The 27,779-nt window shown below is 38.7% G+C and overlaps 2 protein-coding genes across 2 annotated transcripts in view; both read left to right on the top strand.

The window, feature by feature from the left end:
* Positions 1-6,576, top strand: part of LOC134226594 (tetratricopeptide repeat protein 39B-like) — a 62,469-nt gene extending 55,893 nt beyond the window's left edge. Inside the window, exons 4-10 of the mRNA XM_062707464.1 lie at positions 3,885-3,992; positions 4,071-4,412; positions 4,478-4,643; positions 4,713-5,041; positions 5,108-5,614; positions 5,870-6,010; positions 6,073-6,576. Coding sequence (XP_062563448.1) covers positions 3,885-3,992; positions 4,071-4,412; positions 4,478-4,643; positions 4,713-5,041; positions 5,108-5,614; positions 5,870-6,010; positions 6,073-6,184 — 1,705 coding nt within the window. The 3' untranslated portion in view covers positions 6,185-6,576. The remainder of the gene's footprint in view (positions 1-3,884; positions 3,993-4,070; positions 4,413-4,477; positions 4,644-4,712; positions 5,042-5,107; positions 5,615-5,869; positions 6,011-6,072) is intronic.
* A 19,566-nt stretch (positions 6,577-26,142) lies between these two features.
* Positions 26,143-27,779, top strand: part of LOC134226591 (cholesterol transporter ABCA5-like) — a 28,433-nt gene continuing 26,796 nt past the window's right edge. The window contains exons 1-2 of the mRNA XM_062707460.1: positions 26,143-26,413; positions 26,874-27,299. Coding sequence (XP_062563444.1) covers positions 27,015-27,299 — 285 coding nt within the window. The 5' untranslated portion in view covers positions 26,143-26,413; positions 26,874-27,014. The remainder of the gene's footprint in view (positions 26,414-26,873; positions 27,300-27,779) is intronic.

The following is a 27,779-nucleotide window of genomic DNA, read 5'->3' as shown; positions in this document are numbered from 1 at the left end:
TGAGGCTTGGAAGTCTTCATTCAAGAGGTTAGGTTGCCTCCTTTCAAGAGGCTCGGAAGTCTCCTTTCGGGAGGCTCGGAAGCCTCCTTTCAAGTGGTTAGGTTGCCTCGGAATTCTTCTTTTAAGAGGCTTGGAAGCGTCTTTTTAAGATGCAAAGGAAGATTCCTTTTGAGTGGCTCGACAACCGTCTTCAACAGGCTCGGAAGCCTCTTTACAAGAGGCCCAAAAGCCTCTAATTAAGTGGCGCGGAAGCCTACTTTGAAGAAATTCAAAAGCTGAAAGGAGCTTCCTTTCAAAGGGCTCGGAATTATTCTACAAGAGGATTGGAAGCCTTATTTCGAGAGGGGGTACCTCAACTAAGGCCAACAATCGAAGGGGTACCTCTCAAGAAAAAGGTTGAGAACCGCTGTTATAGAGGGATGAAGGCAAACAGACACCTGAAATTATCACTCAGGGAGTGGGGTTGACGAAACGCCGGACCCAGTAAACCCACCCAGGCAACGGAAGGTTACTTGAGTTACCCTCTCTACTAATACCCTGGTTCTCCTAGGAACTGCCTCCCAGCATTACTTCTGGGGGATAGGCAATACTCGCTCATTCATGCTCACGACGTGACGTGTAGCCATGGACCGAGCCGAATGGAGAAGACTCTTATATACCGCACAGGCCACTTCGGCCTTAGTCTGAATAAATAAAATAATAATCATTCATGCTCACACAGGCACTCATTCCGTATGAGGCTTACTTGGGTGCTCTCTCTAACATACCCTATGACACACTCTGACACTCTTTCTGACGCACCATATAAGTCTTACTTGGCTGCACCATGTGAGACTAACTTGGATGCTCACCCTACCACCTGATTCACGCTCTAGCATATCAATCTGAGACTTTTTTTGGGTGCTCACTCTTGCACACCCTGCCACTCCTCCTGACATACGCTCTGACACACCATGTGGGACTTACTTAGGTTCTCACTTCTGACATGCCATGCGAGGCTGACTTGGGTGCTCGCCCTTAACATACCACGTGAGGCTGACATGGATACTCACTCCCACTGGTCTCCGGAAGGTCAAGGGAGATAATAAAAAATAAATATTAAAACGAAAGAAATCAAAAAACTTCTCGGATTTGTTTGCGAATGTTTTGAAAATTCTCTAAATTATCCGAATTTTATTTTGTTGCCCCCTCAAAATATTACTTTTGGGCTAAAAAATCAGAGGGGGTGGAGACAGAATTGTTTTAAAATATTTGTATCGGCCTTATTTATTTATCTTTTTATTTTACTATTCATTCAGATGCATTGATTATTTATTTCCTATTTTTTGAGATAGATTATTCATTTATTTATTCATTATTTATCATTATTCTATTTATTTATAAATCTATTTATTGAGAAGTATCCGGCTAGGATTGTAGAGGCTTTCCATGTAGCCATAAATCGGAATTTAAAATTAATAGTTTCACATGACACCTAGTTGTTATTATTTAAAATTTGTTTAGTGTGTTAAAAACTCACCGTTTCTTCGAGAACTCATCCGTTATGAGTCGCTTTACTCATGGAGAATGGTTTTCAGAAGTTTCGAGTAGATGCAAAAAATATAAAAGAAGGTGACGGAATAGGACAGTCTCTGCTATTGACAAGTTCAGTCCGGAGCAATGAAGGAAAGACACACACAAGACTACACAAACGAACCGGGAGTGTTAAACAGCTAAAACGTCACAAACGTTTTAACAGTAGACACGTTAAAAAAAAACGGATCAAAGTAGAGCTCACCACAACGGTTGGCAAAAGGCACCATTGCGAAAAATTAGTGCTAGCCGAACTAAGCTTGCTTTGATCAAAACGTACTTAATACGTCACGCGTGCGTGGTGAAAAAAAATAACTGCATAACTGGTCAGAAGAGGCAAAGGTGTTTTCGTGACGTTCCGTAAAGTATGTACCTTGCCAGAACATTATGATATCAGCTTTCTCGAATCCTGACCACCGTTCATTATTAGGCTTTACCGTCAAACTCTATTTTGTAAGCTTGCAAAAGTCTGGTCGTGAGAGCCAGTGAAGCGAGCCTGTTAAGATCACTCCTGACGGAATCCAAATTTCAAAGTACTCGCGTTTTCGGGGGCACACCACTCGATACGGAGGCGGCGCACAACTGTCATTTTTTGTTGATTTCGCTTTGCTGCGTCGCAGCTTGCGTGAAATAATAAAAATGACAGTTGTGTGTTGCTTCCGTATCGAGTGGTGTGCCCCCGAAAACGCGAGCACTTTGGAACTTGGATTCCGTCAGGAGGGACCTTAAATGATCCCGTGAAGTAGCATGGAATTCACCATCGTATCCATCCGACGATAATAATTTCACCAAAATTTGTAGGGCCCTCCGAACCACAGTTGTCCGTTAAGTCTTTAGTTAAAAAATCTTGTTTTCCATTGCTACAGTTCGCTTCGTATTTGTCAGACTTTCCACTACATAAGTCTCAATAACCCATAAGGAATTATCTTCACAGGCTAACATAGTAAGTAAATCGACCATGAGTACCCGGAAGTTACCGTGGCTTTAGACCAGCAGCTTGGGGCTTTGCTGGTCCTGGAATTCCATCAGAAACTATTCCATTCTTAAGTACAGGGAATTTCCGGAAGAATTCTTTCAACAAAATTTCGGATAAAATTCAGATATTTTGACTAAATGAAAAATTCCTCAAGGAATTTTCGAAGAAATCTCAAAGAAATTTAATTTTTCGGGTAATTTTTCTTAATAACGAACAAGTTTGTTGGAAATGTTTACAAGAAACGTTGTTTCACACTGCTTGCTGAACCTTATTTTGGAAGAAAAAATAATAATAATAAAACCAATTTCAAATAGTGAAAAACGAGGATAATTATTCATGCTTCGGTATAACGTTCGATTCGATATAAAACGTACAACTTTAAAATCGAAATGTACGTTATATCGAAGTTTACCTGTGGCTTGTAATTCGTTTGAAAATTGATCTAGTGACTGTACTGGTTCCGAACATATTTCTTAATTAGGTCAATTTTGCAAATGAGCTAAATTTACTAGCTCCACCTTCCTTCACATAGAAGTAAGATGCACGGACATAAAGCAATACAAAGCTGGAGGTACAATGTTCGATTCCCGGTCTGGCTTAGGATATTTTCGGGTTGGAAAACTTGTTGAGTTCCATGGGCATAGAGGTTAACAAAACAGAAGAAGAATCAAAAGAAAAATGTGTGTAATCAAATTATAAGTGCTTTGCACCTTTCCCAATAATCATGCTGTCTAAGTTTCTGCAAAGGAAAAATATTATTATTATTGGCTTTATTTAAAGGGATTCCAGCCCTTGGCTGGCTCAGCCCTGCAAAGGAAAATTCTCAGGTTTTTATCCAATACATGCAATATGAGCTTGAAACTGATATCCCTTTGTTTAGTTCAACATAATTGTTCGACTAACATGGAAAATATCCTTGCATTACGAGTAGGTAAACCGCATTAATTGCCACTCAATTGCATTGATCATCATCTTTGTAGTGGACGGACATTTCCCCAATGCCACGTAAAACCTTCACGTGTCAGTATCTATTCAATTATACACGTGCTACCAACATTATACCCATATAAACTCGAGGAGAATTTCCGCCACAACCGAAGCAATATGAAATTGAAATCCGTTTCCCGTCCCGTTTAGTGTTCACCCCGATTCAATTGTGGTTGATTGCCCTTCGCCCGAGCATCGGCGCCATACGACTCTGGCATAGACTGCCGTACATTCCATCGCAAGCCTGAGCTGCCATCATGGATTGACGCATCCTGTTTTATGCACCCGTTAACATCGGTTTAATTGGTTTCCCTCTGTTCTTTTCCGGGAATCCTCGCCCACTTTCTAGGCCACTATGCGCCATGGACCTGGAAGCGGCCCTGACGGAAGCTAAGCTGGCGACCAATCTGTTTTTCAACAACAAGTTCAACGAAGCGGGAGCAATGATGAAACCATGGTATGTGTCACTGTCGATTAGCATGTTTCCAGCAGTCCTGATAGTGTTTCGACCCCTTTCTCTCCATTCTTCTTCCAGGGCAACGTCGAGCATGTACCACTCGGTGGGGCACAGCGTGTTCGCCTATCTGGAAGCCATGCTAACGTTCGAGCAGCAGCACATAGCGGCGGCGTCCGACGCGCTGAAGCAGTGCTTGGGCGTGTGCAATCGCTACCGGAAGAAGAACACCCTGACGGAAACCATCGGGAAAACGTTCAAAAAGGTAAACTACGAACAGTACACGGACGTCGAGGCCCACGCGGAGCTATGCACGGCTGAGGCGATGCTACTGAAGGCGATGCTGACGTTCATAGAGGACGAAACGTTAACCAGTTTGATCAAGGGCGGTATGAAGATTCGCAACTGCTTCGCCATGTATAAGTAAGTGCTTTGTGGATGAGTGGAGATTTATGATAAATTTTTACATTGATGTCTTTATCGAACAGGGAATGCAACATTATACTCAACCAGAGACAGTGGGAGTCGGAAAGTTCCAGAGTGCATTTTGAAAGTGGGGTTCGAATGGGGCTGGGTACATTTAATCTTATGATCTCGCTGCTTCCGGGAAGGGTCATCAAACTGTTAGAGTTTATAGGATTTTCCGGGAATAAGGTAAAGTTAAACAAAAAACACTCAAAACTAACTAAACTAATTAAACTTTTTTTTTTAATCATTTTTAAGCAATCCGGCATGCAAGACTTAATAGTCGGATCGCAGAGCCTCGGCATCCGACAGGTGCTCTGTGTGATGACCCTACTCGGGTACAATCTAATAGTCTGTTACGTCCTAAGCCATAGAGAAGGGGATCTGAAGTTTTGCGATGAGTTACTTAACAAGCAGCTGAAACTTTACCCGGACGGGGTATGGTTTCTGTTCTTCAAGGGAAGACTGGAGTTCATGAAGGGTAACCTGGACGATGCTCTGATGTGGTACAAAAAATCCTGGAAGTCACAGAACGTGTGGCCTCAATTTCATCATCTTTGCTTCTGGGAACTGTTGTGGGTGAATTGGTAGGTTCGATTCGATATTAGTAGCGTGTGAGAATGTAAGGTCTAATAACATCGCCATTGCTCTAGTTTACGATTAGACTGGCGAGAATCTTTGCTCTTTGCCACGTACCTGGTGGAGCACAGCAAGTGGTCACGTACGATCTATACATATCAGAAGGCATCCATCATGTGCATGATGAAGCGCTCCGATCTCACGTCAGTCGAACTGCGCACGCTGGACGGACTGATGAAGGAGGTACCAAAGTACAAACAACGAATCGCCGGGAAATCTCTGCCGATGGAGAAATTTGCCTGCAAAAAGACTGAACGTTTCTTCGCCCAGCAATCGTTCCTCTACGTGCCGGCGTTGGAGCTTATGTATGTTTGGAATCTGTTTAAAATACTCGGAAAGCACTTCCACCTGGCGGACGGGGTATTCCGGATAGTGGAGGAGAACTTGACGGAAATGGAGGAACGGCAGCGGAAGAAAACCAACAGCCCATTGAATGCATACGACGTAGATAACAAAGCGCTGCTACTGTTACTTAAAGGAGCATGTCTGAGACAGATGAATAGTCCGCTACAGGCGCTGAGGTAATTTTTGAGCAGTCAGAGTTGCATACTTTTATTAGAGTAAACACTTTTTTTTCTACACAAAACGTATCAAGTTTTTTCTTATCCAATTGTGGCAAGGTTCATCAATTTTGCAAAAATGCCAAAGATGTTTACTTTATTTCAGTCCTGTTTTAAAGAAGAGCAAGGCTTCGTGAAACTGTACCTTAATTTAAATTATATAACGCCTTGAAATATATTAATGCCAGAAATCTACTTAAATTATTTAATCAACAGATGCCTCGAAACCGTGGTTGCAATGTTCAAAGATCTAAAGGAAGACTTTTACGTAGTGCCGTACGCCATTGTGGAAATCGCTCTCATTTACGTCGATCAAGGGAAAAAGGAACAAGCCATTCTTGCTCTCGAAGATGCGAAGTAAGCAGCGTTCAACTGAACCAGGATCAATCAATTAACATTCCATCTTTTTTAACTTTCAGGAAAAACTATAATGGATACTCGCTGGAATCGCGGTTGCATTTCCGCATTCACACGGCTCTCATCGAACTGAAGGGGAAGAGTTACGAAAACATTCCGGCAGGTGGTGATTAGGAATGGCAACTTTTGCTTTCAAAGAATGATATCAGTTTTTTTCTCGGGTAAGGAATCAAAGAAATGGTAGAAATCTAGTCTAATAGTTTAATAGTACCAAAAGGGGACAAAAGACAACGCAACGGGGGGAATTGCATTTAAAGGATGAACTCATTCGGGATGATTTTGTTTAATTAGCTAAGTATATTATTTCCAGAAAAAAAATCAGTTAAAATGCTTGATCGTAGAACGATTTGAATTTCATAAATTGTTACTTTCTGTTAAGTTTGTAGTACATGGTTAATTTGTATTAGAACTCACGATAGCATCAACCACGACGAGAGTAGTGAATCTAATTTTATGGACAAACTACTAATATATATTTGAATAAAGTGATGCACCTATGAAACTTATGTGTCATATATGAATAAATTTCGAAAGAAAGCCGATGCACTTTAATTAGACTAAACCAGTTTCCGAAAAAATCGAGCCGAAAATCCTGCGGAAAATCATCAGGCGATTATTTCAATAAGTTACTAGTCTTACAGAAATTCTTAGAATCGAGGTAGAATTTTTTTCTCCAAAAACTGCTTTAGCAAATCTCTCGGCAGTTCCCGAGAGAATTCCTGCAGAAAAGTCCTGCGAAATTTTCCAAGAAATTCTTTGATAGTTCCTCCTGAATGGGAGAAAACTAGTAGTGGAGTAAAAATATACCTTAGAATACTTTCGAAAATACTACCTTGGAATCCAAATCATACCGGAAATCCTGACAGAATTGCTTCAAGAGTTCTTCCAGAGATTTCTTCGGGAAATTTGTTGTTCAAGTAATCTGTTGTTCAATTCCTACGATTATACTTCCTGATTTTTTCTCGGTAATTCATACCGTAAATGCTCAGGGAGCTCCTGAAGGGCTATCCTTCCGAGAATTTATGCGAAATTTTTTTCGAGTATTCCTGTAGAATTCTTACTTAATCCTACAGATATTTCGGAAATCGGAAAAAAAATGTTCGGAGTTTCCTGAAATCCCCGAAAAAATTTTCACATGAATTATAGGATGATGAGTTCCACAGAATAAAAACAAGAATTCCAGTAGAAGTTTCCTCGGAATTGCTCAGATAAGCTGCTGAAGCTGAAGCTGAAGGAATTCTCGGAGAAATTCCATTAGAAATTATGGATTTTTCGAAATAATTCCTGAGGTATATTCGCAGTAACCGAAGGACAGTGTATTTGATGACATCCTGGGGAAACATCCGAATAAATATCTGGAAGATTTTTTGAAGTACTTTACTGAAGTAGTCTCTAGGAATCTTCTATAGAGTTCAGCAAAGAATCTTCATAGAAATTCCTGCAAGAATTCAATCCACAAGAATTCTAATAATAATTATTACACTTCCCGGAAAAAATTTCCTCTACGAAATCTCACGACGCTAAAGCGAGGCGATGATAAATGCAACGATCCCTGTGAAGACGCTAATGGTCAGTTATGTTATATCAACCCAACTTCTGTAGGTGTTCATCAACATCTCAAACAGCGAGCTCCATCGTCGTTGTCACCAGAGACCGATAGTAATAGGATCGGAATCGGGATCGTAAGTGGGGCTGGGTTGGCCACACCTTAGGGACGATAACGAAATCTGTAAACAAGCATTAGATTGGAACCCAGCGGGAGATCGCAGCAGAAGCAGACCCAGAGGCTCATGGCGACAAAACCTCAATAAAAAAATAAAAGAAGTTAACGGAATCTAACCTGGTAACTGGTTAAAGCGTTAGCTGGCCATCGCTCAGCATGGAGATCTTTCAAGTCGGCCCTTTGAACCGCCGGGGTGTACAGGACCCATAAATAAAGTATGTAAAGAAGAAATTTCCGTAAGACAATTAACTAAAGGTGCTTAGGGAGAAATTTCCACAGGGAATATATAAAAAAATGTTCCACTCGATTAGCGCAGGAATTTTCTTGAGAGGATTTCGGAGGATTTACTGAGGAGTTTTTGAGTGAATTTATGTACAAAATCCCCACAGTGATTTCTAGTCTACATATACACAGCCAAGAGTTTGAAGAATCGACTATTTCTATAATTTTTCTTGTCATTTTTAATGTTTGCAGCACATCAATGATGTGAGACAAAAATTAAATCGGCCAGGCCTGCTGTGCAATGTTATACATTTCTCGCTTAACTTTTCAAAAGGACCTAAGTAACATTTTTGTCATGAATTAATTTGAGTACTGTAATCAAAAGCTTTCATGTTGTTCTGTTGATTGCGCTATTCAAATTAATTCATGAAAAAAATGTTACTTAGGTCCTTTTGAAAAGTTAAGCGAGATTTATTCTATGGGTAAGTTATAGAACGGGGACATCTCGTACCAACCGATCAGAATTTGATAAATCTGCATCGATCAGTGAAGCATCATAGATTGTCTGATTTAAATATATGTAGGAAGAAATATTTGAAATGATTTTGATTTGGGACAAATCACTATATCTCTTAGATGGAAGAAATGAACTCGCCAATAGTCGAGATATGTCCTGGCCACGTCCTTGTGAATGTTGAGGAAAGGGAAGGATGTTTAGTTGGACACCTACTTAAGAAAGATGCAGAGAACTCTACGACCTCCCATAGCTGCCACGGGAGGTTTTGGAATTGTTAGTGTGGAAGGAAGTAGGAATCGTTTTGGTAGAACGTGAAACATAGAAAGAACTAAGATGGAAATACAAAGTAGGAAAAGGACTAGCCTGGAGTTGAACCCACGATCTCCTGCTTAAAAGGAAGCAGCGGTGGGCACCAGACTAGCTGGTCGGCAATCCTTTGTATCAGTTCAATCAAAGTAAATTGCCTATGTTCCGGGTATTCATTTCATTTATTTAGTTAACATCTAAACAGATAACACTGAATCAACAATTTGACGCCACAATGCACGGTTCGAGGCCGCATCTCTCCATCCTCGAATACGCCCCACGCTCGCCAAATCGTTCTGCACCTGGTCTGCCCATCTCGCTCGCTGCGCTCCACGTCGTCTCGTACCTGCCGGATCGGAAGCGAACACCATCTTTGCAGGGTTGCTGTCCGGCATTCTTGCAACATGTCCTGCCCATCGTACCCTTCCGGCTTTAGCTACCTTCTGGATACTGGGTTCGCCGTAGAGTTGGGCGAGCTCATGGTTCATTCTTCGCCGCCACACACCGTCTTCTTGCACACCGCCAAAGATGGTCCTAAGCACCCGTCTCTCGAATACTCCGAGTACTTGCAAGTCCTCCTCGAGCATTGTCCATGTTTCATGTCCGTAGAGGACAACCGGTCTTATAAGCGTCTTGTACATGACACATTTGGTGCGGTGGCGAATCTTTTTCGACCGCAGTTTCTTCTGGAGCCCGTAGTATGCCCGACTTCCACAGATGATGCGCCTTCGTATTTCACGACTAACGTTGTTGTCAGCCGTTAGCAAGGATCCGAGGTAGACGAATTCCTCGACCACCTCGAAGGTATCCCCGTCTATCGTAACACTGCTTCCCAGGCGGGCCCTGTCGCGCTCGGTTCCGCCCACAAGCATGTACTTTGTGGGTATTAAATGTTCCGGGTATTAAACCACCCGATTTGGACATTAATTTGCAATGTGCTGAAAGCTCAGATGTACATCATGTGGAAGATTTTTATTTGAAAAATGTATTGCAGGTTACCACTTTCCTTTAGATGGAACTCGAACCCATGACCCTCAGTACGCTAGACTGGTGCTTTTAACCAACTAAGCTACGGAGGACCTCCTTCGATTGCGAAGGTTTTGTTATAACTGAACGGTGTGCCGAGAGCTAGGATATCTTAGAACATATTTAACGGCAATTATGCGACTTTTTTTTTAACCCGAATTCGGGTTTTCCTCGGTTCATTCAGACATATTTTGTGATTTACGCGGTTTTTACGTTGTTTTAATTTACGCTGCCCATATCCTCCGCGTAAAAACCGATTCTGCGCTGCGGCGTAGATCTGTATTCTCTTCCATCGCATCACAAAGCATCACTCACTCACCAATCGTTCGATCCATTGCGATTGATATCGCTTATGATTGAGATGCTCTGTTGAGTGGAGTTCGGAAGAAGTTCGGAAGTAGTGGGTATTGCGATTAAAGAGAAAAATTCTAATTTTGCGGAGCAAAGAAGAAGAAGCAGACTGAGTGTCGGAAACTTCAAAATGGCATGCACTGTACGAAAAGTGTTGATATTTCTTGATATCAAGAATATTCGAGAAATCTAAAATGTTTCTAAATCACATAAATATATGACAAAATGCCTTCAAAGTATCATAAAACTTGTTTAAAAAATATAGCGGCATGTAACACTCGTTTAAAGTTGCATATTCCCGTTGATTTTAATAATCAACATTCACACCGAAAAAATAAACCAAAATTTTTTACCGTGCAACAAGTGATTTGACGTTTGCGGAACAGCTTTCCGACAGTCGACCGTCGGACCCCGGTTCGAATTTTTCAATCTTCTCGCAATACTCAGCGAATGGTATGAAAGCGGAGTAGAGATCAAAAAATCAAATTTTCAAAAAATCGAGGATGATCAAACTCACCCGTGATCTTACTTTTAAATTATCAAGTGATAGAATCTCGCCAGTGATTAAGAATCGTTTGAAAATCGTATCTTGATTTGAAGCACTTACCGTTACATTTTGACCACTCTTTCCTTACTACCATGGAACCATAACGCCAAATAGAAGATATATCGGGACTGTTGACAATAAGCTGATCATAGTAAAGAATAATGTTTGTATGAAAATTCTGTGTTTTTTATCGTTTGAGTGCACAATTTGAGAAGTGGTCGCGGGCGACAACTCCCCTACGGTTTTCACGTGAAAAGTTTTCATATGAAAGTTCCAATCATTGTCGTCTGATAATGATTCAGCACAACACTGCTTACGTCTATTGATGCCAGTCGAGAGGCTCGATATCTTCTTCAGTGATGCAGTAGATGCGTTCTGGGAAACTTTCTTCGGCTCGTTTCGGCTAATTCCTAGGTGTCTGCCGGAGCAAACGCAACTCCGACGCAGAGATGTCCTACACAGTTGGCAAAAAATCTGCTCATTTATTTTTCACAATTTTTAACAATCAAATAAAAGTCATTCAGTTGGTGCAACTAATAGATGGATATTTGAGTTTTCGAAATGTCACTTCAATCTGTCAAAATGGTGCACGCCAAATACACGCGGGCGTACGCACAGCAAATACACCGGCGTGTATTACATATTTTTGCCAACTGTGTAGGACAGGTCGTTGGAGAGGTTGGAGAGGTCGCGACCCACTTCCATAAGATTTACACAGACTGGGGGGTCGCGACCCACCACTTTGGGAAACTATGGTGTAGGACATCTCTGCTTCGACGCAACTCACGTGAAGGAATAATAATTATGATCAATAAACTATCAAACAGCCCAGCTTTCACGAGTTTAGTACTTTCCATTCAATTCCACTACGTTTTGGCTTCGAGTCGAGTCAAGTACGAGACACTGAAGACGGCCTCACAGTTGAGGTCGAAATACGTATCTGCAAAGATAACAAAACGTAGTGGAATTAAATGGAAAGTACTAAACTCGTCTTATGACAAGTACAACTCGACTCGAGCCACTGAAGACGACCTTACTGTTGAGTTCGAAATACGTATCTGTCAAGGTACAATTAAGTGGTGGAATTAAATGGCTTTGTACAAACTCGTCTTATGACAAGTGAAGCTATTCCACTGAAAAGCTCAAAATAATTTTCTTAACTAAATGATTGTAATTTTGTTATAATTTAGTCTAAATTACTGTAACAATAGACGAATTTCGCGCCAACCCTTCTATGGGGCTTTCACATCGTTTTTTTTTTAAATAATGAAACAAAAATTAGGCCCTCATCAAATATTACTCTTGATAATTTTTGAAAAACTAACTATGCAGAGTGGCTTAGAAATAACATATCTTTATGCCCACCAAGTTTCATTAGATTCTGAGATGGTGCTGCCAACCGCTGGTCGAGTTGGCGCGAAATTCGTCAATAGCTATAACTCTGTTACTAGTGGAATTCAAACAACGAACTATTAGGCAGAGTTGTAGAAAAACCTTCGCACTAGAAGTCCAAAATACAACACATTTTGAAATTCACCTTTTGGAATGAATTATTGACAAACTACTACATAATCGAACGCAAATTACTAAATGATCGATAAGAACATACTTGGCGCCATGTTCTGCAGCGAGCCATAATTGAAATAATAGAGTTCTCTTTTGGTGTCTCTATTCATTGCTCAAAATTGGAACACCGAAATTCAAACATATATTACTCTTGCAAACAAAACATATTAAAACCTATCATTTTTTTCGTCACAAATATTCAATTTGTCATTTAACTAGGGTAATGAGTTTTCAAGTATGTCTAGTTCGAAAACTGAACACGGTACTACCGGTACCACAATCCTAGTCTAATCGAACAGAAAAGTCGAAAACCTGTACATTACATACAGCTACGTAGTTCAACGTCACTTTTGCGTACAACCCGATTATTTTCGTGGGAAATTCTTCTTGAAATTTCAACGGGAAATGGAATTTGGAAGGAATTACATTCACGAAAAATTCTCCGAAGTTTACAATGGTTGTTTTGGAGATATCAATCAGGAAATATGCAGAGGCGTCGCGTGATCAATTCCCGCTTAACTTTTCAAAAGGACCTAAGTAACATTTTTTTCATGAATTAATTTGAATAGCGCAATCAACAGAACAACATGAAAGCTATTGATTGCAGTATTCAAATTAATTCAAGAAAAAAAATGTTATTTAGGTCCTTTTGAAAAGTTAAGCGAGAATTCTTCAACCTGTGCACCGTTTGATCAAAGTTAAATATTTTAAAAGAAACGCGTGTAAAAGCGGCCTGAAATGACACATCCCATATAAGGTACCCCGGGGCAAGTGGGATCTAAAAAAACGCTAGTACAGCAAAATTGTTAACGCATACTTATAAAACACGATATTTCAGAACATTAACCACGCATACATCATTATATGCTTCCGTTGTTGAAGTGTAGACGTGTTGTAAGCCATTTATTCAATTACAAAAAATATTGGTAGTGAAAGAAAGAAATTCACCTGTAGGACCCACTTACCCCTTCAAACGGGGCAAGTGTGACCTATTCTGTTTTATACTGTCGAACTAAACTAATTAAAGGAATCTACAATATTCATATTAATTCTGAGTCGTAGTATTTTCAGATCATGGATGGAGATTTGTTGCTTATCGGATTTTTGTTTTTGCTACAAGGAAGGGATTATAATTTTAGCAAATATGAACACCAGACAACAGCCGATTTACTGTTTAATTGGCTCTTGTTTTGCTTTTCACTGGGTTACTTTTGTACTAAATGTTTTAGATGGATAAGCAAATCTTTATTCACCATTCGAGTAAATGTTTCTGTGTTTAGAGCACAGATTATTACATAAATCAGTACTTCAAAAGAAACGTTTTTATTCAGACTATGCGCACAGTTATAAATTTGTAATAGAACGAAATTGCCAATTTAAGTGTTGAGCACTTTATTTATCTGAAAATCTGTAAATTTGATGCGCAATTTGAAAATAACAAATTTTGTTGACCTATCGATGAACAAATAGATTATTTGCACTGTAAACGGAAAAATATCGCATTGTTATAACCAGTGCACAATGGTCCGATTCAGTTATTTAGCAGGAAAAAACTATTTTCCTCCGTTTTCGTTCTATTTAGACACTTGGTGTCTTCAGTGAAGTTGTTTATAATAAAATATTGCTTCTTCGGTCAAAAAGTTCGATAGAATTGGTTCTTATCGTTTCTCAAAACTGAAGTTAAACTTTTTATTTCGGGTTTTTGTGGACGACCTCTTCAGCAAACTTGCAGTAAACATTAATTGATGCAACTTTGCCGAAGACACCTAGCACATAAATTGAGTTCAGTAAATGAAATTTTCAATTTTAACCTAGGGTGGCCCCAAAAAAATCAGTTTTTCTATCCTATCTTTTTTGTTTTGAGTTTTACGAGAATGCGGTCTTCAGAAGAAATGAAGAGCAAGTGATGGTGCATACTTTTGCTGAACACATCATGTTTATAAGTCTTACCATTTAAAACTTATATGCCATTTTTTACCAAAAAACTATGCAATCTCAAAATGCCTATATCTCATGGAGATGGTTCGATTAATTTTTGTTGAAGGTGTTATCTGAAAGGGCACATATATAGTAACTTTTACTGCAAAAATTACGGGAACGTATTTTTTTTAAATTGAATAAATCGACTTTGAAAATTTCTTCGAATTTTTTTAATTTATTAGTATTTCACTATATATTAAAATTATGAGTAAATTACCTTCGGCAAAAGTTAAAGTTTAAACAATACATATCCGATTATTATTATTTAATCAGACTAAGGTCGAAGTGGCCTGTGCAGTATGCAAGAGTCTTTTCCATTCGGCTCGGTCCATGGCTACACGTCGCCAGCCACGCAGTCTACGGAGTCATCTTCCACCTGATCGATCCACCTTGCCCGATGCGCACCTCGCCTTCTTGTGCCCGTCGGATCGTTGTCGAGAACCGTTTTCACCGGGTTACTGTCTGACGTTCTGGCTACGTGCCCGGCCCACCGCAGTCGTCCGATTTTCGCGGTGTGAACGATGGATGGTTCTCCCAGCAGCTCATGCAACTCGTGGTCAATTCGCCTCCTCCACGTACCGTTCGCCATCTGCACCACACCATAGATGGTACCGCAGCACTTTCCTTTCGAAAAATCTGATACAAAACTTTGATTAACAAAAACGTACGCAACTTATTCTGCTTTGATTTCCTTCCGACTTCCGAAAATGGTTTCGAAGGACGCCCGTCCTTTCTGGCTTTTGTGGTTTCGTCTGGCGTTTGATCATTATTGTTGAGCCAAATTTTCTTACTCATCCAAGATGCATTCGATGAAAAAAAAAAAACGTTTGCGGTCAAAATGACTATTTTTCCGTTTTCTGTTAAATTCAATGCTCATCCATCGAATTTGTTTCAGCAAAGCACTCTCATCAATTTTCCACACGGAAGACATTTGCTTCACATGCTTTAAAATTTGCACAGGGCTCTTCTTGTAATCGCTTCCTGTGATTAGCCAGTCTGCTATATTTTTATAAGTAACTGGAAATTAATATATGTAATTGAATGAATTGTATTTCAGTTTCCTGTACAAAGGTTTTTTTTATACCACTCTTCATTGCACGAATATACTTAAAGACAATCCTCACGGAATCCAAATTTAAATTCACTCGCGTTTTCAAGGGCACCCCATTCAATACGGAAGCAACGCACAAACTGTCATTTTTATTTTTCACGCATGCTACGACGCAGTTTTGTATCGGATTTTTCGGAAGGAAAAAGCTGCGTACCATCTATGGTGTGGTGCAGATGGCGGACGGTATGTGGAGGAGGCGAATGAACCACGAGTTGCATGAGCTGCTGGGAGAACCATCCATCGTTCATAACGCGAAAATCGGACGACTGCGGTGGGCCGGGCACGTAGCCAGAATGTCAGACAGTAACCCGGTGAAAACGGTTCTCGACAACGATCCGACGGGCACAAGAAGGCGAGGTGCGCAGCGGGCAAGGTGGATCGATTAGGTAGGAGATGACTCCGTAGACTGCGTGGCTGGCGACGACGTGTAGCCATGGACCGAGCCGAATGGAGAAGACTCTTGTATACTGCACAGGCCACTTCGGCCTTAGTCTGATTAAATAATAATAATTGGATATGTATTTTTAGTTTAAATTTGAACTTTTGCCGAAGGTAATTTACTCATAATTTTAATTTATAGTGAAATACTAGAAAATAAAAAATTTTTCGAAGAAATTTTCAAAGTCGATTTATTCAAATTAAAAAAAATACGTTCCCGTAATTTTTGCAGTAAAAGTTACTATATATGTGCCCTTTCAGATAACACCTTCAAAAAAAATTAATCGAACCATCTCCATGAGATATAGGCATTTTGAGATTGCATAGTTTTTTGGTATAAATTGCATATAACTTTTAAATGGTAAGACTTATAAACATGATGTGTTCAGCAAAAGTATGCACCATCACTTGCTCTTCATTTCTTCTGAAGACCGCATTCTCGTAAAACTCAAAACAAAAAAGATAGGATAGAAAAACTGATTTTTTTGGGGCCACCCTAGGTTAAAATCGAAAATTTCATTTACTGAACTCAATTTATGTGCTAGACAAAAGGTGTCTTCGGCAAAGTTGCATCAAATAATGTTTACTGCAAGTTTGCTGAAGAGGTCATCCACAAAAAACCCGAAATAAAAAAGTTTAACTTCAGTTTTGAGAAACGATAAGGACCACCCTATCGAACTTTTTGACCGAAGAAGCAATATTTTATTATAAACAACTTCACTGAAGAATTGACGTTTGTCGCATAACATATTAGACACTCTTCCATGTATAAGCAATAAATTGCCCCCAAACTGATTTCAAATGCGTTTTTAAACCAAAATGATTTTTCGGCAAATGAGTGAAATGATGCGTTTTAGCATGAAAAATTCAAGCGTGATGCATTCCTTTAAAATCGCAAACGATTTCGTTCGTACGGGAGCGCTTGTTGATTGAGATTTATGAGTGATTTTACCAACACTGGTTATAACTATTGCGGGAGATAATTTTTAGAATGAATAATACACATTTGTTAATCAACTGTACAATACTATTTAACAGCGAAACTAACAATAAGCAAACTACATCTGATTCAGATCCATATGATATATGAGTGTCGAAGTTATTTTTCACTAGACAACGATTTAAAAACTATTAAAAGGGCTCTATCAAAATTGTTGTTCAAATATGTCCCACTTGCCCCATGTATGTTAAAACTAAAGGGTAAGTGAAAATTGCAAATTTTGGCTTAAATTAAAACTTATAAATCATTTTCGATGTCACACAATTATTTTATTGCTCAAATTATTTACCTTCCACATCAATGATAAATTTAGAAACGACTATTATGGTGGAAATCCATTGAATTAAAATATAAGTCATGATCAAGCAATAGCATTAGCATGGTGCCTCAAATGGTTTTGATTCCAAATATTTGTGTGTGGGCTGTATTCGTTGATAGTCCTGCTTCAGCTTTCTAGAAGATTGTTACCACTAAAAACGTTTATCGATTGGTCAGCAGCCATAGTACCCACTCACCCCGTATTTTCACTTGCCCCGGGGTACCTTAAATGGTTCATCTTACAGCATGTTTCCCAAATGTTTGCTATTATCTATCCTATTGAGCTATGTATTCGTAAAATGATACGTAGTCTTAATTGTATTATGTTAACCAGAAAATGGAAATATTTTAAGCACGATCAGATGACTAATTCACGTTTGTAATTAGCATGTCTTGTCAGAAAATGGGGTCTGCACATTTATAGTCTAAACGTTTCTCAATTATTAATTATTCTATTTTTGGTTTAATCCTTTGATAATTTTTTTTCGTAAGGGGCTGTCATACCACGTGGACTGATGTCAAACAGTTTTAGATGTGTTCTTAACTCCGCGTGGATATCTACTTTTGCAAATTTTCATTAACTTCGTCATAGCCCTCTATCCCCTAAGTTGTCCACATGATATACAATTAGATTCTAAATATTCTGGATTTTAGATTTTACGAAAAGAAATCTTCAGGAAATTTGGATTTGTAAATGGGCCATTATCCCAATCAGTAAAAAATATTAAAAGCGCTTTTGCTCCGAGGTGCTTATTCAAAGCCGGACTTTCGTCATGGAACTCTTTGAGAGAGCAGCAAAATTTATTCAATCACGACCTTTTTTCTCGTTCTATTTTGCTCCGATCGCGCGCTCTTCACCGAATCGCGCATGCGCTTTTTGAAGCTGTAGATACTCGGAGGCACCAAACCGATGTGCTTTATTAGGGGAAGAGTCCCCAAAACGCCCATGTTTACCATGATTGAGATAGCTTTAACAAAACTAGACATAAAATTGTGTAGGTTAGGCAAAAAAAAGTTTCAAAATAATAGAAAGGAATGTAGGAAAACCCGAAATTTTCCACATTTTGATGAACATCAAACATTTCGGTGAGGCAAACCGCCCTAGTGTAACTAACCTACAAAGTACTACGCGTCTCTACCTACTGTCCATACCAGAAAGCTGATTCGCCGAAGCGTGGGTCGCTGTTCCCTAAGAGCTGCCGGCTTAAAGGCGTTGTGCGGAGACGAGCCAGCCTCGGGCTGCAAGTCTCCTAAATAAAGACAAAAAAAAATGGCGTTTTGCCTCATGAATTTTTCCGGCAACGAAATTTCAAAATGTGAATATTGTCAATATGATTTAGATTTTTTCTAATTTTAATCTGGCATCAGCTAGCTATATTGTTTAACTGTTGCTTGAGGTAGAAACACCCATGAAAACCGTCATAGCTAAGGCATAAAAGCATATGCATATGCTTAGCTAGGGCATATTGCCCCTCCGGCACCAAACCGTGCACTGCCAACGCAGAACGCTTTGACGACCTCTATGCATCGCCGATTGTGGTTAGAGCGGATGACACATACAAAATAATGTGTGTATGATGCAAGACAAAGCATTCTCGGCTGCAAGTGCACGTGTCGAACAACATGCGGTGGCGGTGGGTTGTTTCGGTATCGTAGAGTAAAATATAACGCGCCTCCATCGCAGCATTTCTGTTGCCTCATATGCATATCACATGCCGCCTAAAACAAATTCGAACATATTTTACAATTATGTAGGGGAAAATACCTAGTCTTGGCAGTCTAAGACATTCGCCAAATTGAATGATAAAAATAATGAATAATTACACTAAAACACAGGTCCAGTTTAACTGGTATACATTTGTATGCTCTTTCTTTGATGGTTGGTGTTCACTAAATATAACAGCTTTTACCACAAACTCAGTAAATTTAATATAAAGTAACAGGTTAACGTTTCTTCTGTTGGCATAGCAATTTCTATTATCAGCAATGAATTTGCTCCCTTTAGCAACTAGACATGGAAGTAGAAAACTGGTAATGTATTGGTGCCAAATGCTGATTGTTTATATCCTCGAGTAGTAAAATTCATTCATATTGATCGGCCGCACGCTCATCTCGCTTCACTCAATTTTGGAACAAACTTTATTGTTTATCAAAACTGGTTTAAGGTGAGTTACGGCGGCGTCCAAAAATGGCAGCCACAATGGCCGTGCTATCTCTCACCTCGCGTTTTTGCTCGCACAAATGTGAATATTTAGGCGGTTAGCACATCTGGAAACCATTTTTTCATGTATGCTGCAAGTGAGCAAAAGTGAAAAACTACTTTTTGCTTTTGTCTGTCGTTTACTTTTCAAGTTATGTGCCCTCAAAAGTGCTATGTAGATTTGAAATTGGGCTCCAACGCGATTCACCTTAAAGCAAAACATGAATTTTTAGTCTTGGCATCAATTTTATGTCATGTAGACATATAGGCAAAAGCATTTAAACACATTGTAAAACAAATTTAACCCTTATGCGGCCAACAAAAAACAGACGTGAATGGCAGATAGGGCACCCGTGTACCCAGATATTGACCGTTTCATAACTTTTACCATTTTCAACCTATTTGAATAATGTTGGCCATTTTAGAGAAGGGAACTTATATGCTTTTTGTTCGCTGTCAAGATTTACATTTTTTGTCTTTTGTAATGCCTTAGAGTCTTAGAGTTTTGTAATGCCAAAAGTCTATCAACCAGTTTCAAATAAACAACTTGCTCTTTGCGGTCCTTACATGATATGTTTGTTTCATAAAAAAAATCATGGTGGTTGTGTACAAGACACGACCGCTCGACATAACTACGTAAAACCAAATCTATACACATAAGAATGAATTTTTGTCTGTCTGCCCTTATAGACTAGGAAACGGCATGAACATTTGTATGTAGAGGTTTTTGGAAACGATGAAGATTCTTATGATGGTATTAGACCCCTACTCTTCTGGAAGGGGGACTCCCGTACAAATGAAGTACAAATTTATGCTTTAATCGAAAATTATTCTAAAAAATGGAATCCAAATTTGCGAATTTCGAATACTTAACCGTCTTTTAAATAATGTAACAAATATATAATTAATCAGTTTTAGGTGAAACGAAGCTCGTCGGTTCTGGTAGTATAGTATATTAACAATATATTCCACCTCGTGAGTCTTCATATGTTGAATAATGGGCAGCACTGTCCTATCCAGCCGCTGGAGCCACCCCATTCTTACACTACGTTTCACAGTTGAATAATAAATAATACCCTAAAAGTAGGCAATTATTTATGGTTGAAATGCGCTATGTAGGAACGGGGATGGTTATGATTTTTTTTGATGAGCTTGGAAAGTATTGAAGTTGCAAAAGGAAAACGGTCCTGTCAGCCACATAAGGGTAAAAATACTACGGTGTTGCTATCACTTTTGATATAATTCATGGTCTGCGTAAAAATCTGAATAGAAGCATTTGTATTTTAACACTTTTTTTAAATAAATGCCATTGCCGGATTTTTTGTTCGTATTTTTCCTAAAATCAAATCACAAAGAATTGTGCGTGGTATCTTTTTAGCGTGTGTTTGATATGCTCACAAACAGATTCTCCCGCTCTATTCCGAAGTGTGCTGCTGCCAAAGAAAACGAACAGTGCCGATTTTATTTAGTGAAATATAGAGCAAATATTGCATAAATTTGCTCTTTGTGGTGATAATCAAGTGGTGATAAAGTGTAAAAAGTAGTTTACGTACCTAATTTGTCGTGTCATACGCAATAAAGAGGAGAAACAGGCGATCCAAAAAAGTAAGTAACAGTTTGCTTTTCGTGCGCTGCTTTCTTTGGCAATGCAATAATGGCAAGGATTTCGTAGGTGCAAATTTGTTTCGGTGATTAACACATCAAATCTTGTTACTTCTACACAAACAATTTATTTAAATGAAAGCTTAGACTTGAAATTGTGTGATTGAATCAAAATTATGTTCATAAATAGTGTATGTTTGCTGGAAAACGCAAATATTGTTGAGGGTGCCAACGACTGTCGCACCCTGCCAATGCCGTATTCTACCCTATTTAAACCTAAGTCAAATTTGAACAAAACATATGATAAATGCACATAATCAAAACATATATTTGGATTAGAATGACAAGATATCTATTGAGAGTTTAAATGTTAGGGATAAAATTGCTACCTGTGCAGTGCACAGGTTGCACATGCGTACGCGACGCCTCAAATTTGACGGATTCCTGCAAAATTTAATCGCCGTGGAAAATCATAGATCCGCTCAACGGCTGCATGCGCTCATCAACAATTGATTGCGGTACATAGCTCGTGGCAGGTGGCCTCACAACTGGATCTCAAATAATGAGCTCTATCGTCGTTGTCATCAGAGGCCGATAGCAACTTCTTTTTTTAAATACTTTATTAATGTGATTTTTTATATGTGTGTGTGTGAGTCATCTTCTACCCCTCACCCAGCTGGGGGTGTTGGTCAAGTAGTACTACGAATAATTTGATCAGATCTCATGCTCCGTAATGGTGCCCTTTTTGTTACGAAGACTAGTACTACAAAAAGGATTCACTTCTGAAGCAAGGCAAGTTTCTTAAGTGTGTGTAGGGAATGGGATGTACTAGTTGTTCATAACAGGTACAGCAAAACTTCACAAGGACGCCCTTATTCGTACTAGCCACTCAGGGAATAGAAGGTCGAGAAGAGCCACCGTTGCTAGCTAAAGCTTGAACCGGATATCTGGGACTCCCACAATATCCGCGGCAATAGAAGCAAACGATGCCCTGTACGTATTTAGTTGTATATTTTATGAATTCGAATTTTGTTGAAGAATTGAGAGAAAAAAAGATTAAATAATTGGAACGTGCTCACCAATTTAGTTCACCCAGAGTTCTGCATCCTTCTTTGTTTCCAATGAAGACGTGATCGCAATGCCAAACTATGGCCGATTCGAAGGCTGCGTTTGTTCACGTGGAAGTTCCTTTTAGTATCATGGCTGCTGACTCTTTGAAATTGTATCAAGTGCGTTCATAGTATTGAGTCCTTATCTTGAATTGCTCGAGAGTTCAAGTATTGTAAAATAAAATTATTGAATTCTGAAAAGATGAGATTAAAAGAAGGGAAGCAGTATCAAACAAATTAACATTTTTCATAACAACTGTTTTTCTAACTTTCCATTTTCTACGTTTTCAAAAAAATTAAACGGAACCTCACATTTCGGATCTGATTCTGACAAGACAATATAACAGTAGCACGAACAATTATTAGATACATTTATTATACAATCACAGTTACTGTATCCAAGTAAAACTTTTTATGGTGTCAAATTATTTATCAGTTGTTCAATGTGAGTGATTGTTCATTTAGCTAAAAAAAATCATTTGTCTAAAATTTGGAATTATACGAGAAACAAAAAGCTATACCTACAATTTGATAGTTTTCTATGGGTTCCAGTATCGTTTTTGCAAAGCTTTTAAGCCGATTTAATTAAATATCAAAAGATTTTGTTTGAATCGGTCTAGACGACGATGATTAATTTGTTTTCTATTTGACTTTAGCAAAATAAAAGTGAATTAACAACATGATCTGAATCACTATCCAATTTTCATTTGGATCTTCTTAAGTATGTTCAAATATTGTTGAAAAGGGAAAATTTTAAGAAAATTAAATAACCTAATAACTGCCCAATAAGACATCAGATGCTGATTGTTGTTTATTTCTGTTTTGTTTTTAAAGAAACATTTCGGCAATATATGAATCTCTATTGCAGTCAGCTGGAACGATCGTTATTCATCAATTTTGTATGCTTTATTCATCATTTAAAAAAAAACAGCTAAAGCAATTTGCACAAATCACTTGTGCAATATATTCGAATTACTAAGCATATATTCGAATTACTAAGAATATTAATGTAAATTATTTTTATTTTCATTTTATATTGGTTAAGTACAAAAATTTGAGATATTTTTTAAGATAAATGAAGCTATGTATTAGAAAATTACCTAGGTAGAAAAAAATAAAACAATTTCTTGCGTGATTTTTGAAAACGTCGTAAGTCCAAAAGAGAGGCTCTCTTTGTTTACAGAGATCTGAAGAAAATAGCTTTGTTTAGCGTGTTTTGGCGGAAATATTGCAATAAATGCAAAACTAGCTTAAATATTAGTGAAAGAGAGTATCTCAAAAGTCATGCTAATCAAATTTTAATCACTTATTCGAATCAACGAATTCAAACAATCAAAATCGGTGAAGTAAGAAAGCACGAGGAATACAATTTCATGTCCTTTGTAGTCTGTAGAACTTCTAAAACAATAAATAAAACTATCGTATTAAATTAAACCAAGTCACCGATGATAAAGATGAAAGGATATTATAAAGTGCTAATACAATTCTATTTGTCACAGAGTAATTTGACGGGATTTCATTCCGTGGAAAGGATGAGCATTTAGTAATAGCAACAATATTTCACTTTTTGGTGTAAACTCTAGTGAAAACTAGCCATTCTGAGTGCGTTCTGTAGAAACAAATTAAAGTTGTGGCTGTTTAAGGTATAGCCTGATATTAAAAAAAATGTTTCTAATATAAGGTGAAAAATAAATAAAATTATACTCAATAATTTCCAATCAAAAGATGTCTATAGTTGTGAATCTTGAATTCTTGAATGAATATTTTCGCTGCTTGAGTGCATTGGTCGAAGATGGTGCTGTCCGCCTTCGGATTTCTATGGAGATTCATCTGATGTCATTGCGGGCTCGGCTACTGTTGATTCAGAAGCTAACGTTGCGACGAAAAGAGCTGAAGTAACAACTGTAGTGCTGAGTGTTGATGACAATGACCATTCAAATTGGTCAATCTTGACGAAGTAGATGAAGCGCTGTCCGCTTTCTTCTTATGCTGGAGCATTGTGTAAATCGACTTATGGTTTTTTTAAATATTTTACCTTTGGTCAGAAACATGATAAACAAAATGTCACAAACATAAACACAACCGTCCGAGCGCGATGATTGCTTCGATCTCTTATTAATGTGATTTTTTATAAATTATAAATTCATCACCTCACCCCCGGCAGCAACAGAAACTCGGTAATAGAAGTGGAGCTGGGTCGGCCACATTTTACGTAGGCGCGGAAATGTATTCTAAAAACATGCATTAGACTGGAACCCAGCTGGATATCGCAGCAGAGGTAGACCAGAAGCTCATGACGGTCTAGCCCCCATAAACAAATAACAGTCGAGTCAAGTACGAGACACTGAAGACGACCACACAGTTGTGGTCGAAATACGTATCTGCAAAGATAACGAAAATTAACTGGTGGAATTAAATGGACAGTATTTAATTCGTCTTAGTCGATTGAAATAACAGACCGAAATCTAACTTGGCCACATGCTTAGGCGACTGGACAATGGACATCGCTCAAGATAGAGATCTTTCAAGCCGATCCTTTGGAAACTTTAATGGGTTTTCTTCGGCAAATTCAATGAATTTTCATGAAAAAATTAATGCAAAATCGAAGGAATTCCTTGAAATTTCCATAGATTTTTGTTTCGAAAATTCTGAAATTTTAATTGTTTTTATTTTTTCACTTTCAAAAAAATTTATCGCATCTTCATTAATTTTTTTTCTGAATTTTCTCGGGAAAACAAGAGAAAGTTCTTTTGAAATGAAAAAAAAATCTGGATCTAGGAGTATTGTTCAGCGTCCGCTGCAATTTGTTCTGAATTTCCATGGGAAATTCGACCTAATTTTCACTGGAAATTCTTCTGAGCGTGCAAAGGAAACTCTTTTGAATTTCTGCTGATAACTCTATTATAATAACGTGTTTGATCGATTATTCAAAACCATTCGAAACCATTTACCACCAAATAGGGGAACTGCTTTTGAAAATCATGTCATGGCTCCGATATTCATCCCATCAAAAACAAAGCAACGGAAAGCAATTTGATTGGTGCTGCTTTTCTTTGTTTTGCGATGAGATGAATACATATGTTCAGTGAGATGGAGATCGGGACAGTTCCCCTACTAGAAACTATTTAATTTTCAGATTTATAGAAAATCGAATTAGTGTAGTCTGTATAAGATAATGTTTTCCACCTCTCTAACATCAAATCAAACGACACTTCTTTCTTGAAAACTACTGGATGGATTTTTTGGTTGTACGAAAGGTTCGCAATAAAAAATTTGTACCGTTATTAGAAATGATGTACAAATTCCAGAAAAAAAAGAAAAAGGGCGTCCCGTCGACCCTTTATAAAATTCAACATTATCGATAAATCTTTTCTAATAACAGCAAAATTTCAACTGCTTATTCGGCTGAAAAATTTTACAACAAATGGCATGACTTTGACCTCACGAGATAGAAGCCCCTCAATAATAAATGGGGTTGTAGTTCAATAGCATAAACACTAGATAATACATTGTGAAGCCATCCTCGGCCCACAGTCATATGTAAATGACAGTCCATCAGCCAATCTACCATAATAGAGGGAAACATATTTTATTTTATGGGTTGGTGCGCACATGCGCACTGAAGTATCTTTCATTTGCTTCGAAAGAGGCCTCCAACCTGATGCGTTCACATACGGTGCGCGCCAAAAATTGGAAACGTTTTATCTACCAACAGTGGAATAGTAAACGTTATGCTATGAATCAAATTTTGCCTATTTCAAGTAGCATTGCTACATATTCCTTATCTAATCGCTAGAATCCATTTGATGGATTGTTCACAATGTTCCCGCACTCAGTCAACGAAAACCCCGCGTTCGTAGCATCGCCTTGACAACGAACGCGTCGCCACCTATGACAGGATACGCTGCAGCATAGTGGGGGGAGGCGACGGAATTGTTTTGTGGCTTTCTGGCGGTGCGGGTGGGGGAAGCGGACTCTTTTATGGCACATTTTGCCAAGAAGCTCTGCTTCGCTTGGAAAACCGACCGGGTGCGCCAGGGAGAGGGATCTGCCAACCCAAAACGCCAGTAGTGCGGCGGCAGCGACATCCAACGGTGGTGTGTGAACAGTTTTGTAGCGAAAATGTTGACCCGAAGAAGTTGCCCGTGACAAACAGGGAGAGTCTTTTTAAATCGTTTTAAGTGCTGATTTTTCGATTGAAAGTGAACGCGCGAATGCGGAATGTGTTCGGGGTCGACCCGAAAGCAAGTGACGCGCAAATAGATGCTGTAATTACTGCTGGGAAATAGAGAAAATCTCTGCTGAAGCTGCGAGCTATCACAAAGAGGTAGGGTTCGGATTGATCGTTGCCAGTATGGCGTAGTAGAAATAACGGTCGCAAAAGGCAATTGCGGTGAATGGTGATGTTCGTACTAGTTGGGAATTGATATTTTCTGAGTAAATTTTAGGATTGAAATGAAATTTCAAGATTTTGCTACGATTTTTGCATGAAAATCCGGAAAATTTTGACACATTGCGAAAAATCGATAATTTTTTCCATCCCTTTCGCGTGTGTTGGGGTGGAAATTTTATAGCATGGTGTTGTATGGGTGCGGAAAATTTTATAGTGCCGTGTTTTGCATGTGTTAGCCAGTTTAGAAGTGTTAGTGTGAAAATTGTAAACAAACGCACGTGGTGTTGTTATGCTTGGGAAGCCGGCAATTGCTTATTATGATTGTGTGCGTGAGGAAAACGATTTTCCGGTTTTGTTTTGATTAATCGTTTGTGTACATTTTTTATTCCAACAGCACATCAACGAGCGGAGGATTTAGCAGGATTCCGGGCATCATTGTCTAACACGCTGCTTATGATTTTAGCTGATTCGTAGACTTGCTTTTCTATAAGAGCTTGAGAAAGATCACCTCTGGGAAATAATAGCAATCGGCATCATGGGAAAGGAATTGCTAAATGATAGCTCTTTTTGCCAACAGTTAGGAGCGACACTAGTTCGCAATTTTAAACTTAAAATAAGAGACTCGAGGAAAACTATCGCGGAGGTTTTCCTGCCACTGTATACACTTGGCACACTAATAGTACTGAAGATACTGATACCAAATCCTAATTTTCCCGCCATCACGGAACCACGTGGCGCGGCTTCACTGTTCGAACATTTTCAGCATCACAAAGCCCACACCATCGCAGTACTGCCGCAGCCAAATTCGACCACAACTCAGGTGAGATGAGCCTACAACACTTAATTTTTTTCATAGATTCAAATTTATGATTGAATTTCTAGACTGCCCATAAATTCATAACAGTCCCGGTTTACTTGATTCCCTATCTACATGGGACTCTTATGCATTATTGGACAGTAGAGCAAAAACCAAAACTCAATATGTATGAATTAATCGAAAGTGAGTCATGATGCTTATTGAAACTTTTTGATAACGTCAATATTAAGATAAGAATGAATAGTAATACGCCGATACCCAGACATATTCTGTCTATGTAACATCAAAACCGGTCAAACAAATAGTTAATGAGGCACAGGTTTCTTATATAATATGTGATGGTTTTAGGAAACTGTTTGCGATGTGTCCGAAAATCGAAATATGTACTTCTAAAAAAAGAAAATTTGAATCAATTTACAATCAGGTCTTATCTTTTATCCTTAACCTCGCATATCTTTCGAACTGTCCTTCAATAAGCTTGTC

This window comes from Armigeres subalbatus, chromosome 3, assembly GCF_024139115.2.
Source record: "Armigeres subalbatus isolate Guangzhou_Male chromosome 3, GZ_Asu_2, whole genome shotgun sequence".
NCBI classification, from domain to species: domain Eukaryota; kingdom Metazoa; phylum Arthropoda; class Insecta; order Diptera; family Culicidae; genus Armigeres; species Armigeres subalbatus.
The sequence above is the reverse complement of the archived record's forward strand: the minus strand, read 5'-3'. Positions and strand labels throughout refer to the sequence as shown.